General features: G+C 42.2%; 1 protein-coding gene across 3 annotated transcripts in view; it reads right to left on the bottom strand.

Moving 5' to 3' along the window:
* The window catches only part of prdm16 (PR domain containing 16), a 177,987-nt gene that overhangs the window by 23,645 nt on the left and 139,708 nt on the right, over nucleotides 1-14,634 (bottom strand). For all 3 annotated transcript variants that reach the window (XM_071203820.1, XM_034088172.2, XM_034088174.2), the window contains exon 4: nucleotides 218-358. In XM_071203820.1, coding sequence (XP_071059921.1) covers nucleotides 218-358 — 141 coding nt within the window. The remainder of the gene's footprint in view (nucleotides 1-217; nucleotides 359-14,634) is intronic.

Genomic DNA, 14,634 nt, shown 5'->3' with positions numbered 1-14,634 from the left:
CACACACACACACACACACACACACACACACACACACACACACACGCACACACTTCAGCGTGCACGCAGAGATTCACACGGATCTACCCAGTGTCCACTCTCGGCGGATGTGAAACAATAACAGCTACCCCCCTTGCCTATTGCTGTCAACATACTGCTGGTTTCTTTCATATTCGGACGACCAATCAAAGCAGGACATCCCTGTCATGTCACTCACCTGGTCTCCAGTGAGGTGACAGGCGGCGAGGTTCTGCTCCTCAAATGACGGGGCAGAGCGGACATATTTGAGCCAGCTGTTGCCGGGGGTGTCCGGGCCTGTGTCCAGCGCAAACTTCACGTTGCCCATGTCGTCGACCACCTGTTGGAGAGCAACAGGTTAGATATTATTACAGAGACACATTTATCTTTTTTTTCATTTACCAAATCCCATGAAATATTTTTCCATTGCATTTTCCAAAGATGCAATGTTTTTAAAGTGCAGAAAAGGGTACAAAAAAAGAAGCAGCGCCAGGAGTTTCATGTCAGTCAACTTTAAGACACACAGGGGCAACATGTCAGTGGGTGTTAGGGCCAGCTAACCTTGTCAATCCCAACAACAAGAAGAGGAAAGAGGGAAAGGAGGAGGAAGCAGGAGGGAGCAGACAAACTATGGCTTCTTTCACTCGTCTAAAGACTTTCTCTGGCACATATTGATCACCCTTTGTAACCCCTACGCCCCCCTGAGACTCCAAGAGCGGGTTTCATGTTACCCGCTTTCACAGAGAATGAAGGATGGAGGTAGAGGTAAAGGAGGAAGAGGAGGAGAACAAGGAGAGAATAGCGGCTTATTGTGGAGAAAATGTAAGGGGGGAAAACCATGAAGGAACTAACCATGCTTGATGTATACATATGAACGTGGGATCACATTGTACACGGTTGAATGATAAGAAATTAGAAAAAAGTCCTCAAATTTGCCAAAAGAGCAAAAACACTGCATTTATGAAATGAATGAAAAAGAGACAGCACGACGATTTAAAGGCAAGCCATGTTTCTACTGTTGGTTCCTTTGAATGCAATTGTGTTGCATTGCATACGTATCAGTATGTGTGTGGTGGAGTTTCTGTGAATCTGGGGGTGGCTGGGCTAAAACCCCGAAGCCCACCCTCTCAACCAAGCTGTGGGTGAAGCTCCAATTTCTCCTCGGCCCTGCATGTGATACTGAGCCTGTGTGAATTCTCTGGGGAGAAGTGGCCCGAGACAGAGCAACTCCTCTAATTACAACTTCCAATCAGCGCGGTGCCCAGCGCTGACCTCTAGCTTGACTCTCTGCGCTCCTAATCACAGTCAAATGTCTGCTGAAGGAAATCGAGGTGTGATGGAGAAGAACCAACCAACCGTCTGACGTTTTTAGATGTGCAAAGTTCGTGAACTTCTCTAACTGCCTGATTTTTCTAAAGGCATGTTGGTGTTTTTTTCCCAGCTCGTAAAGTGTGAATGGTCATGTTCTTGTTGTCTGGGTTAGCGCGTGCAGGAGGTGTATTTTCGTGGGTGGAGGTGCAGGTGCCAAGTTTGGTGAGTAAATATGTAAAGGGTCTGGTTGGAGGTGTGGAAGAACTGCCATGTGCTTGTTTGTACAAATACGGCAACCGTTTCAGGCGAATGCATGTTCGCTTCGTTGAGATAACACAAATGTTTCTACTTTCAAGCCAAGGTGTGAGTTTACACTCCTCACTAAATGCGCTTGCTTTGAAATACCAATGACTGTTAGTGCCTCCAAACCGTAAACCCCGTTTTAAAACCCTGTGTCACAAGCTTAAAGTAAAAGCTGGGGCCATTGCTTATGTAAATGTATTTGCTGATCGTGAGAGATGGAAAACATATTGTTTGTACAAATCAGTTCCTGTTATCTATTTTCTGTCAGAAAAAAGAAACGTGAAAATGTAAACTGGAAGAGCTTCTAAATAAAACAATAAGTGTTATCCTTACTCTCCACTCTACACATCTACTGCCTCCTCTGCTTCCAGTTTACAACTTAAACACTTGGCTTGATCGAGTCCAGGCCTTTATTTTATGTGTGAAAACAGTCACTGAAAGCTAACCAGGCATGCCCCCCCCCCCCCACAACACACCAACTACCCCACCCAATATCTCTTCTGCAGGCAGCGGAGTCAGAGTGCACTTGTCATGGCGTTGCCAGGGAGTTGCGACAGGTATCGTACATGTTTTATGAACACATGGAGAAAAGCTGGGATCCAGGTGGAGTCAAGGTGGGATTGTTTCTTTTTTTAGGGGTAATAGGTGTTAGGGGGGGGCTAGGGAAGTGCGACTCTGCACAGACACTTAGTATGTGAATACTACCATGCCAATATGTAGGCATGGAAGTATTCATACACACACATGTTGTCCCCCCCCCACCACTAAAGACACATTAAGGGTCTGATCACAGGCTTAATGAGCTGCAGACCTGTGTGTCGTGCGTTTCTGTATGTGCACATGTACAGCAACGTGTGTGTGTGTGTGTGTGTGTGTGTGTGTGTGTGTGTTGTCTGGGAGGCCTGCTAACACCATGTCTCCGGGTGGAAGCCTGATTTATAAGGCTTCAAATGAGGTGCAACAGAGAAGGAGAGCCAGAACAAGCCCACGGCTGATTGTTTGTTTATTTACCTTTCTTGTTCATTTCCCCCCCTTTTCTACGTGACATCAGGGTGGGGTGATGTTGGAAATCATCAACTCCACGTGTGAAAGGTTTCAACTAAACAATGCAAGCCAGGCAGCTCAAAGTCAACCTCTAAAGTACTCCAGATTAGAGGCAACACACATAAATGGGACACTAAAAATATCAGAAAATGCTGTTTGTGTATTTACAAAATGTTCCTTAACAATTCAAGTCTAACCTTTCAGGCCATAACTAATTATTTACATTTGGGCATATCATTTATTGACTTAACTCTTAACTCTTCATATCAATACACTTACATCCTGCTCCACATCCTCCAACTTCTCTACAATTATTCAATTTGGATATTTGCCCTGGTTTCGACAATCATGAGAAATAATACATTTTATTCCAGCGTTTATTTACTTCACTCTGAGAGTCTGAATGGGCAATACAAAACAACCAGTAGAAAATCACAAAGGTTTAAACAAACGTGGAAAGTCAGACCTATTTGGAAGAGGAAACGTAACGCCAACGTTAATACCCAAACTGTCCATTATAAACATCCGTCCGTTTAAAGATTGATTTCCTGATTCCACTTTGAGCTAAATCCTTTACGTTAGTTCTGAGCGCACAGTTGCCTTGTGTTGTGAACATATAGGTCTTCACTTTTGGTTTTACCTCTAAATAAAGTGGTTCAGAGTTACAACTGATACAAATGTCAGAATGCATGAAAAAATGTTAAAATAATAATAAAATGAGGGAACATTATTACTTGAGGCAAGTAAAGTACAAAACACACTCTTCTCATCTTTATTCATATTTGAATAAACGTCAATATCAATTATTTTCAAGTAAAAGGCCTTTTTCATTGTTTGACCTATGGTTTGGTATGATTTAAAAGCATCAAAAAAATCACTTGCATGACAGCACACACACACACACACACACACACACACACACACACACACACACACACACACACACACACACACACACACACACACACACACACACACACACACACACACACACACACACACACACACACACACACACACACACACACACACACACACACACACACACACACACACACACACACACACACAATGAGACTTCAGTGAAAGAGAAGCGGCTCTGAGTGGACAGGATGCAGAGCAAACTCCACAGGAAGCTCTGATAAGAGCACGACACTTATATCGCTCCTCAAAACACAAAGGGGAACCTTTGACAGCTAGGAACCTTTAATGGACGTCTCGGCATGCCCTCTCCTCCGCCAGTTATATCTGACGGATGTGTATGGCATGCAGGGCTGAATTAGTAGAGGAAAGTTGCTTGTATGGGTAGACGTTGGTGACAAGGTACATATTATTGTCTGTCTGATGGAGGGCAGCACATGGAAACAGCAGCTCGGAGCGCACGGGTGATTGTGATTTCGATGTAAGATTGAGATAGAAGCAGACTTACGGCATGTGAGACATAACTGCTGGGTTATTATGTGTCTTACAGAATACTTTTATGAAGTGAGCTTTCTTGCCCAGCCACGATTTCCAGGTGGCAACAACACACCCTAGTATGCATGTATTTGTATATGTGCGTGTGATAGTTTCAAAAGTCTAAAAGTGCAGTAACTTTATCTAACTCTTTGAAACATGTTTTCTATGCTCGGAAATACTGTAGATAAAGGATGCTCTTTTTCTGTATTACTTGATTCAATGTAGTCATCATTAATACATGTATGACACAAAGGTCTGTGTTGGTGTGTGGAGGACAGGGAAGCAGCATGTGAACAGGTAAAGTCAAGACTGACTCTCTCCTGGTTTACTAACTTGTGTTCCAAAGAGAAACAAAAATATAGGTATTGCTTTTAATTGATCTAAATATGTGAAAATGGAGAGAAAGTTGGATGCATGCACTTCTTCTTGAAGCAACTAGGGGGCAGTCTGGGATGAATCTCTCCAGGTAAAAGAGCAGAAGTGGAAATTAAACTTCTCCACACTCTCTGCAGCTGTACACACATACATATACAACATCACAATACACAAATGGTAGTCAGAGTAGGAATTATATGGAAGCATACACACACACACACACACACACACACACACACACACACACACACACACACACACACACGCGCGCGCGCGCACACACACACACACACACACACACACACACACACACACACACACACACACACACACACACACACACACACACACACACACACACACACACACGCTCTGTCTTACTCCGACGGCCAGTCATGGAAACAGAGCAGTGACAGTGACAGATTGAGTGGCTGTGAAGTGGGCTGCGGAGCTGGTTGTTAGAAGTGTTGCAAATTAAGGTGCAGGACGACTAACAAGAAATAAAGAAGTGTGTGTGAGAGTGTGTATCCTTTCTGGAAAAGGGTCTGTTTCTAGTTGGGAGGTCCCTCAACATGCACATACACACATAAGCGGACTAATAAAGCGGCTGACAGAGTACAGATCCCCACAGCCTCAGTGTGTTTGTGCACTTGCACATGTGTGTGTGTGTGTGTGTGTGTGTGTGTGTGTGTGTGTGTGTGTGTGTGTGTGTGTGTGTGTGTGTGTGTGTGTGTGTGTGTGCGTGTGTGCGTGTGTGTGTGTGTGCATGTGCATGTGCCTGTGTGTGATGGATGGGGGCCTGCAGAGATGACCCTACCCTGCCACATCACTCTCAAATGAGTGTGTGTCTGTCCACATTTGTATGTATGTGTGTTTGTGTGTGTGTGGAGGTGAGAGGTGGACAGGCACACAAGGGGTCCTGTCAGTAAACCCCCTCTTAGAGCAGGAAGGAAAAAGACAGGGAATTAAAGACAGAAAGAAATGGACAGAAAGAGATTTTTCATAGTTATTAACTTCAGTGGACTCTAGGTGAAGATGATGTGGGGATGACGTAATGGAACCCAAGAGGATGAAGAATGCGATTAAGGAGGGTTGTTGCAAACACAATATGACTTTTTTTAACATCAAATCTCGTGATTTTGAAGCTTTGTAATAATTTTGAAAAACTAAAAAACGCTGACCTTTGTATGAGTCAATGCAAACAGCATGTAAAGTACATGCAAGCACACTATACACACATTGTTTCATAATGTCAAATCATTACAATTGAAACACCAGAACAGATGCAGGACAGGTGATATATTTCCTCATAAGTCTTCTGCTTATTTCAGTTGATTCAAAATGATATTGAAAGCATATGAAATATGAGTTTAAACATTCATAAATCCAGGGGAATATGCTCTTTTCACAAGTGCTCAGACGGTGAAGTTGACAGTATTGGTTAAGCATTGCCCATTCAATTCCTTTATCCACATTTCTCAGTCCTTCATTTGATACTGTAAATGTTGTTTTGTTCATCTCTTTGTGTCCCCACCACAGCATCTTTCATTCCTGAGACAGTGAAGGACTGGTAATAAACACAAAGACACCAATCCACACTAACTATAGTACGAATTCTACGAAAAGAACAGTAACTGTCAAATGTCAAGAATATGTTTGTCCAGCTAAATTCAAATTATATTCAAATATTATTCAAATATTCTTTTCAAACTGTTTGAAAGAAAACATACAGTGTGTACTTCAACAGTTACTCACACATCCTTGAATTCAAATCCAAGATTATTTGATGTTGAGTCTAAATTCAGAGCATCGGTGGCAGAGCCATAGTGTTTCATCACGAGGAGCCATACTGGGAGTATAGATTGGGGGCGGGAGAGGCCAATTACTGATGCTGGTAATAGTACACCTGTGTAGCCATGTCTGGCAGTCTAATGATAGCTAAAGAGGAAACAGGCTGTAAATCCACACACACACACACACACAACACACACACACACACACACACACACACACACACACACACACACACACACACACACACACACACACACACACACACACACACACACACACACACACACACACACACACACACACACACACACACACACACACACACACACACACACACACACACACACACACACACTTACTTTTATTGAGGCAAAAGAGTGTGTGTCGAAAATGACATATTTACTGTTTGTCTGTCAAAGGCTCAAGTGAGTACCACTGTAAAATAAGTGCATGTCTGTGCCGTGTGTGAGTGTCTGTTGTATCACTACTACTATGCACGCAAGGTGTTAGAGTGTGTGTTCATAAGTGTGTGAGTGGTGTGTGTGAAGGTGAGTGAAGGCGTGTTAAATGTGACCCATTTTATCTGGGCCGGGCAGCCATCGACATAATTAAAAACCAGGCAGGCCGGCCGGGGAGGGCCTGGGGCCTTGTAAAAGCCATCTGGGTTGTAGTGTGTAGTGTGCGTGTGAGTGTGTGTGAGTGTGTGTCTTCACATATTGTGAGTGTCAGAATGTGGCCCGGCTCACTAATGACCCAACTTGCTTCTCTTAAATCAGCGTCTCTACAGTCACCGTCACACAGCTATCATTTGTGGTGAGTGTGCATGTGCCACACTGAAAGCAGCATGTGAACAGTTCCCGTGTCTTTCTCCCACAGACGGAACATAATTGTAAAGTCAAATCTAATTTTGTTTGAGTTTGACCCACCTGACCTTTCATTTTAAGTAAGAAATTCCTTTGCAGCTGGGAAAACCTGGCTAGATGTGTTGATTTATGATAAGGATTGCATTTAAGCATTGTTGGATTTGGTAGACATTAAGCGCATTTAAACTCCTTATTCTGCCCAGTTACCCATCCGTTTTGACTTTACAGTTGATACATTTGGGTTGCTGACATGTCTTATTTAAGAGGAGCATTTCATGTGTGTTGCCAGTGAATATGTATTAATGTATAACATTTATATCTTATACAGGGTTATTTCTAGCATCACGCCATCATGTCCACCTCCGCACCCCTGCAGCTCATCTGAATAAACAGGTTGCCATGTGCTGGGTTGCCAGGCGAGTGTAACTTTCAACAGGAAGTGTGCACACTTTAAAAGAAAAGAGCAGTGGGTTTTCAGGCTGGACCTCGTTAATGAAATAGCCTTGTGTTATTTACAGCCCCTAGTTAAAAGGCTGGATGAGTGTGTATTAGAGTGTCTATGTGTGTTAATGTACATGCTTGTGTATGCTATCTTATATGTGTTGTGTGTACGTGTGTGCACACATTTTGCCTGTGTACAATACATGTGTGTTTTTTATGTGTGTGTAATGTGTTCAGTGTACATGTGTGTGCACAGAGGTTACCATCATGCTATGTCTGTTTTACTGTTGGACAGCGTTTTACAGGCCGGCCTTTATGATATGTATTTAGGGCAATTAGTGAGCAGATATATTGGCTCATTATAAAGCAGGTGCAGTGTAAACGGGGGATATACTGTAGGAACAGCACATCAGGGTCACAGTCTGTCTGTGCTGGTTGAAGGCTACCAGCTATTATGTGTGTGACAAACAGGAGCACACTCAGTGAACTCAGTGACAGCCAGACGGAGGAAACATTTTCTCATACTGGCCTCTGTCAAAGAAATCAAACGATGAATAAAGAACATTTATCACATTTCTTTTTTTAAATAGTTAAAAGGCTCAAAAGGGGACAAAGTGAGTGAACTTGAATAATAGCTGAGAGGCAGAGTTAGTAAAGTATGTGTTTATTGGCTGGAGGGAACGCACTGTGAGTAAAGTGGTTGTTTATTGGCTACAGAGACTAAGGTGTGATAGTGCTTCTGGGCTTGTCTCAACAAGTCATGTGACATGGACACACACAAACACACATGTGTATTTATTAGCTACTTAGTGATTTTATTTTTACGATTACAACTTTATGGATTTCATATACATTTGATTGTAAGAGAGAGACAAATGTATACTTTTTAATCTCAGCGTCTCCAGCCAAAGTTGGGTATTTAAAATGTTGTGTTTTCTAGAGGAAAATATGTGTATGTTGTGTGAGGGTTTTTTAATATCATTGCATTGCTAACATTTTTAAACCAAGCATCTATACGTTTTCAAAATCCAACCACAAATATTTACTCATATAAAAATCTATTGAGGAATGCATGTACAGTACAGTACTGTACTGTATTGCATATCATGGATCTTTTCTCAAATTGTGGATATAATTAAGGGATATAAAAAAAAACTTCCTGAGCCCAAGCAAAGCAACTAAATCAATCAAGTGTTATGCATCCATGCCAAGAATAATGGCAACTAATAATGAGGCGAGGAAGTTAGCATTCAACACTGACACAACTTGACCTCCACTCTATCGACTGACATCGGAAGTGAAACAGAAAACGGGACAATTCCTGGAACTGTGCAAACACAAATAGGGAAGTGGTGCTCGGCACAAATGTATAGAGCATGTAACACCATCAATTATTTATTAACACCCGAATAAAGGAATACTTCCTTCAACAACATTTAGCTTTTGTGATACAAGAAAGCTGCAGGGACAGAGAATAAAAGACATAATTATAATCATAGTTCTAGTGATTTAAACCAGACAACATGGGTTTCCATAAGGAAAAAAAGATATCCCTCTGCATGTCAGTTCCTGCACAGTATCAAATCAACATTGGCCTCAACATCCATCCCATCAACTGCTCTATTCCTTGAAAGAGGAGCCTGACACAAAACAGAAGATGTCTGTCTCCAACCATCATCTTTACATTTAATTTGTGTCAATGTCATTTGGTGCAGTGTCCTTGTGTGTTATGAGATCAATGAGTTGGCAGGACAGCAAGGAGTTGAGAAAATTCACAAAATTCAAACTGAGAATCAAGAAGAGAGGGGTAGACACCCACGCATTCATCTTTAAGACCTTCTCTGTCTTTCTCACATCATCACCACCCATACTGCACCTGGTTTCTTTGCAGCAGGTTTGGATGTGAGAGCTAAAGCTGTATACAAATGCCTTTTCAGGTGAAGTGGTTCTGGAAAGAAGCAGCAGCCAGCCAGGACAGCATGTGGCTGAAACCCCAGGCTCGGGACTTATTGGAACCATCTGAGCAGAACTCTAAGTTTACTCCTGTAGTGAGGTCTGATGAACCAAAATAAAACATTTACTACAAAATTAAACAATAAAATACTTGTAATGGCTAAATAAAAAACAAAAGCCTCATTTTCACAATGTAAGACTTAACTTGATTTATACAAGGGCTTCCTCCTTTTTCAATCTGCAGCTGTGAATACATTAATATTTACAACCCAAACACAAATCCAAAGAAAAAGCTGTGCTAAATTATATTTAGAAGAAATATCAGAAAAACCAAAGGTAACATCTTTAACGCACAGTATATGTGAAAGATGCAAGTGGGAATGTTATTTTACCCTTTTAAAAACAATTGTTACCTATCCTTACCAACCTGCTTAAAACAACATTACATTTGAAATGCAGAACATAAGGGGCCTCATTGGCTATTGGTGTTACAGATCATTGTTGCCAGAACAGGTACCTAGCTTTTATTATATGAAAACAATCAACCTCTTCTCTTAATTGTTGTAAAACGGTAAAGTACAGAGAAAAAGTGAAACATTCTCTAAGTCTTGAATGCTCTGCCAGGCGGAGGAGAGTTGCTCTGCCTAGAAGAATTAGCTGTATATCCATGGAGGCATACATGATGCCATGAGACATGTTACTCTCCTTGAACAGGATTAGAAGAATATCTGGCTATTCTCATCTCTACCAAAGGATAAGTTGATGTGTGTGTTCTCATCTGTGCTCTGCGTGTGGTTGCCGAACATAGGTCAGCCCATCTGAGAGTGTCTCAGTCCAACACTAGCCTCTACGTCTGTCTACACACACATGCAGGCCCAGCCCCCTCCCTCCCCCTCCTCTGCCCTACCAGGGGCTGAGACTAGCCAGGACAGGAGGGTCCAATAAAGCTTTACTCTCTGAGTGTTGGGCCTGCTGGCGAGAAGCAGAGGAAATACCTATTTCACTGTTGTGTAAACCATTGTTTCATTTCCACACTTCTCTCTCCCTCTTTCGGCCCTGATATTTCACAGGGTTGTTGGCCCGCGTTCAAGTGTGAACACAATCCAGCTATTGAGATCATGGCTCACACCTCCTGGCCTGAGCCGGGCTCATCGCTAGCTCCAGCGTTCTCAGCTACCACCTCGTGTTCAAACTAGTTCTTCCTTTTCTTCCTTAACCTTGATTCTAACGCTGCACAGACTGACTCACCACACCCCTTTGCCCCCATCTCCTCATCGTTAGCCTTCACTCTTGCTGTGATGGGCCCCAATGTGCAGGTAATGGATCCCGCTTGATCACCTCCATCCAGAGGCCCATATATCCAACTTTTAATTAAGAACGCTCATCCCCTCTTCTGGGAGAGAGAGAGAGAAACTGTAAAAAGGGCCGGGGGCAGCAGCGTGTGAGTGTATCATGTGTGTGTGTGTGTGTGTGTGTGTGTGTGTGTGTGTGTGTGTGTGTGTGTGTGTGTGTGTGTGTGTGTGTGTGTGTGTGTGCGTGTGTGTTGCGGAAGAGCCCTGCAGCCATCTGGTTTATGTTAGACACAATATTAAGAGTGTGTCAGTGGCAGAGGCCTGGCTGATGGCTATCAATCTGCCCTTTAATGTATGACAGGATATATGGAGGGATGGATAGATCTGGGCCCCCCTCAGAGAAGCTAATGGCTAAACGGGCGCATTAAGGTGATTGAGGCCCATGGTGGAGATGGGGCCCACGGTGGAGCTGCATAACAAAGATTGAGGGACTTCCTATCTCCTATGGCCTTGAACCATTGAAAACTGCAGGGCAGATGTTGTGCGATTCAGAGAGGAAACAACTACAACAACTTCACCAGAAAAATATAGAAATAGTGCTGAACAATTTCTCACAATTGATTCATGACTTAGAAAATGTTGTCAGCGAAAACATGCAATTTGAAGTCATCACCTTTGACTTTGGCATTTTTATTTTTCACTATTTTCTTACATTATACATATTACATTAATAATATTGCTTATACATTATAACTTCTTTTATTTGTAAAAAATGCATACCCAACATATATGCCATCTCAAATTAGGTATATACAAATAGATTTTAAGTGAATGCAGAAAACTAATTCAGCCTAAATTATTATTAAAGGTTGATCAATAATTTATATAATTCTTAGTTGCTCCACAGGACATTAAAATAATAAGCCATCATACATGACAATAAACTGTGTGGGTGTTTAATGTATGAGAAAGGAGTAGGGCAGAAGGAAGAGAGGCGGTGAGAGGGATAGAGAGTGATAAATGAAGAGGAGGAGCAGCTGTTGACACAAGCCTTCTCCCGCTGTCAGATAAGAGATAACTAGGCTGCCAGTGTTTAGACACACTATTAGGAGTGTCATCAATCACACACACATATATTCACACACAGACACAGTGTGAGGAGATGAAGGAGGACGACTGGGGGGGTGACACAACATATTGCTCTATTAATGCTTCAAGCATGTCAGACTACATCCTTTTCTTTACAGCTCATCACACACACACACACACACACACACACACACACACACACACACACACACACACACACACACACACACACACACACACACACACACACACACACACACACACACACACACACACACACACACACACACACACACACACACACACACACACACACACACACACACACATCAAATACTTAAAGCTTGCATAAGAGTCATTTTGTAACACTCCTTGATGTGACGTTGTATCGCAATAAGATAAGCCAAAGCTACAGAGGGCTACCACTCTTAATTCAGCAAATGTGTGTGTGTTTGCAATACCATACATTACATTTCTGCATGGGCTGTGGGGTTCTTATGTTAGCATTCATTTAAGTGCATACAAATATATATTATTTATTTGAGTGCAGGAGAAATGACTGATATTAGATGCTATGCCACAGCATGCAGATATACAGATGTACAGAGCTGCACTGGGGACAGAGGGGTCATGAAGGACAGAGAAAGGGCGTAATTCCAACTTTAACTCCCACCTGGAAACTTCTCATTAAAACTCTAACAGCCCACGGCATTCAAGTCGCCATTAAAGTCACTAGCAAAAAACAATGACATTCAAACTAAGCCTTGACTAATAATGCTGTCACATATCGTGCTGTACAAGTTACTTGTGGCCTTGCAAAGGCCAACAAAAAACTTTTTAGAGTGGTCCTGGGCTCCCCATGGTCACATTAAAAGCCAAGGCATGATTTGGCCATTCACTAACAACTCTTAGGGAATGCTTCCCTCAAGGAACACAATCAGGCATAATTGGCCAATCAACATCGGGAACCAACACAACAATATACCTCACACAGTGAAGCTGTTGGATACATTCATTCGGACAAGACGTCAAGCACAAAAATAAAAAGGACACGACGCAACATTACTCTCTTGAGAATACACGTGCTGCTTGAAGGTTGGCTGATTGAAAATATATCGTGCATACAATGTTTTATTTGGTTTAAAAGCAGTGAGATGCTAAGGTATTTGCTAAGTGGACGGAGAAGATAAGCATTTTGTATTGCTGCTCATGAATGCATTGAATCAATTCTTCTATATTTCGGTTGCAAAGTGACTCTTTGGTTTACATTTGGAAAGCTGATAATGCTATTGATCTTTGCTTGAATCCAACAAGAGTTTATTGGAAGATGCTAAAATGTCCACGAAGCCATGCGTTGTAAAAAGAGGAGTGTATTAGTGTAACATATATTTGAAACAAGTTGTCTCCATTGGGTTAAAACCAATTAAGTGTTCTCTATCACCAAGGAATCAGCTGCCTTCCAAACCGGCAAGAGAAGCTCCATGGTTTTCAATTTTGTATAATTGAGTCCCTGAAAAGTAGCACATTTTGAGACACAAGGCTTTCACCTAGCAACAGCTAAAGGAATAAAACGGATGCCAGTAAATAGGTGTTGATCTATGAGGCTGTTTGAGTGTGATCAATAACACTGAGGACACTTAAGGGTGCAATGTGTCATCGCTCAGCACTCAGACATCATTATCTATTATTGACTATTGATCAGTTCAGCCAAAAGGAGTCGATACAACCATAGCAGACTTAATTTGATAGACTTTGAAAGTCAATAGAAAGTATTTTAATTTGATGAAATGAACAGGGTCCACTCATTCTGTAGAAAAAAAATGCCAGCAACTGGGTAACTCTTTGATTTGGCACTGATAAAGTAGTTGAAGGTACAATAAATATTAATGTTTGCATGCAATTTGTAACCACAATAAAATGAACACAATTGAATTGATGTATAATCTCTGTATGCATGTGTGTATGAACTTGTGTGTGAATGAGTGTATTTGTGTGTACAGTATATCTCTATTAATGTGGGCTTGAGCTTGTTAGTTGTACTAATTACTTCAAACAGTACAATGGATCTTTTTAGCCTGAAGGGCGTATTCACTATGACCTCCCCTTGTGCTGGGGCTCAGTGGTCCTTGGGGGTATTTAGGAAGTAAACATGTTGACTGCACCTCTACCCCACCGTACCCCCATCCATTTACTTCCCCACACGTGCAATTAACGAGCCACTAGCTAATTTGGGGTTGGTGCATATATGTAAATGAAAGGCAAACAAAAGGAGTGGGTGATGGATGTCAAGAAAGGGGGCTTGGGAAGGTTCCATGTGGGACACTTAGCACCGCGACACTAATTAAAAAGCCATAGCACTGAGAGCACTGAGGTAACTCATTAGCCGCAACCTGCTTCCGTGCCACACAGCGCACAGTGCTAATGCTAGGAAAGCCTCATAGAAAAAGAGAGAGCAAAAAAACTGTCGGGGAATGATGGACGTGGGCATTGTGCTACACTGATGTGTCCATGTGGGCACATAGGGCCAGCCAAATGAGCTTGGTTGCATTAGCCCTCCTGTGCCATTACCCATTAGTTTAGTGCAGGGGGTGCACGCTGAAGAAAGGTTACCATAAGCATGGCAATTAGGACTATAATAGGATAAACAACAACCTGGCTGATGGAGGAAGTGAAGCAGAACACAGTGTAGGGAA

This window comes from Pseudochaenichthys georgianus, chromosome 7, assembly GCF_902827115.2.
Source record: "Pseudochaenichthys georgianus chromosome 7, fPseGeo1.2, whole genome shotgun sequence".
NCBI classification, from domain to species: Eukaryota; Metazoa; Chordata; class Actinopteri; order Perciformes; family Channichthyidae; genus Pseudochaenichthys; species Pseudochaenichthys georgianus.
The sequence above is the reverse complement of the archived record's forward strand: the minus strand, read 5'-3'. Positions and strand labels throughout refer to the sequence as shown.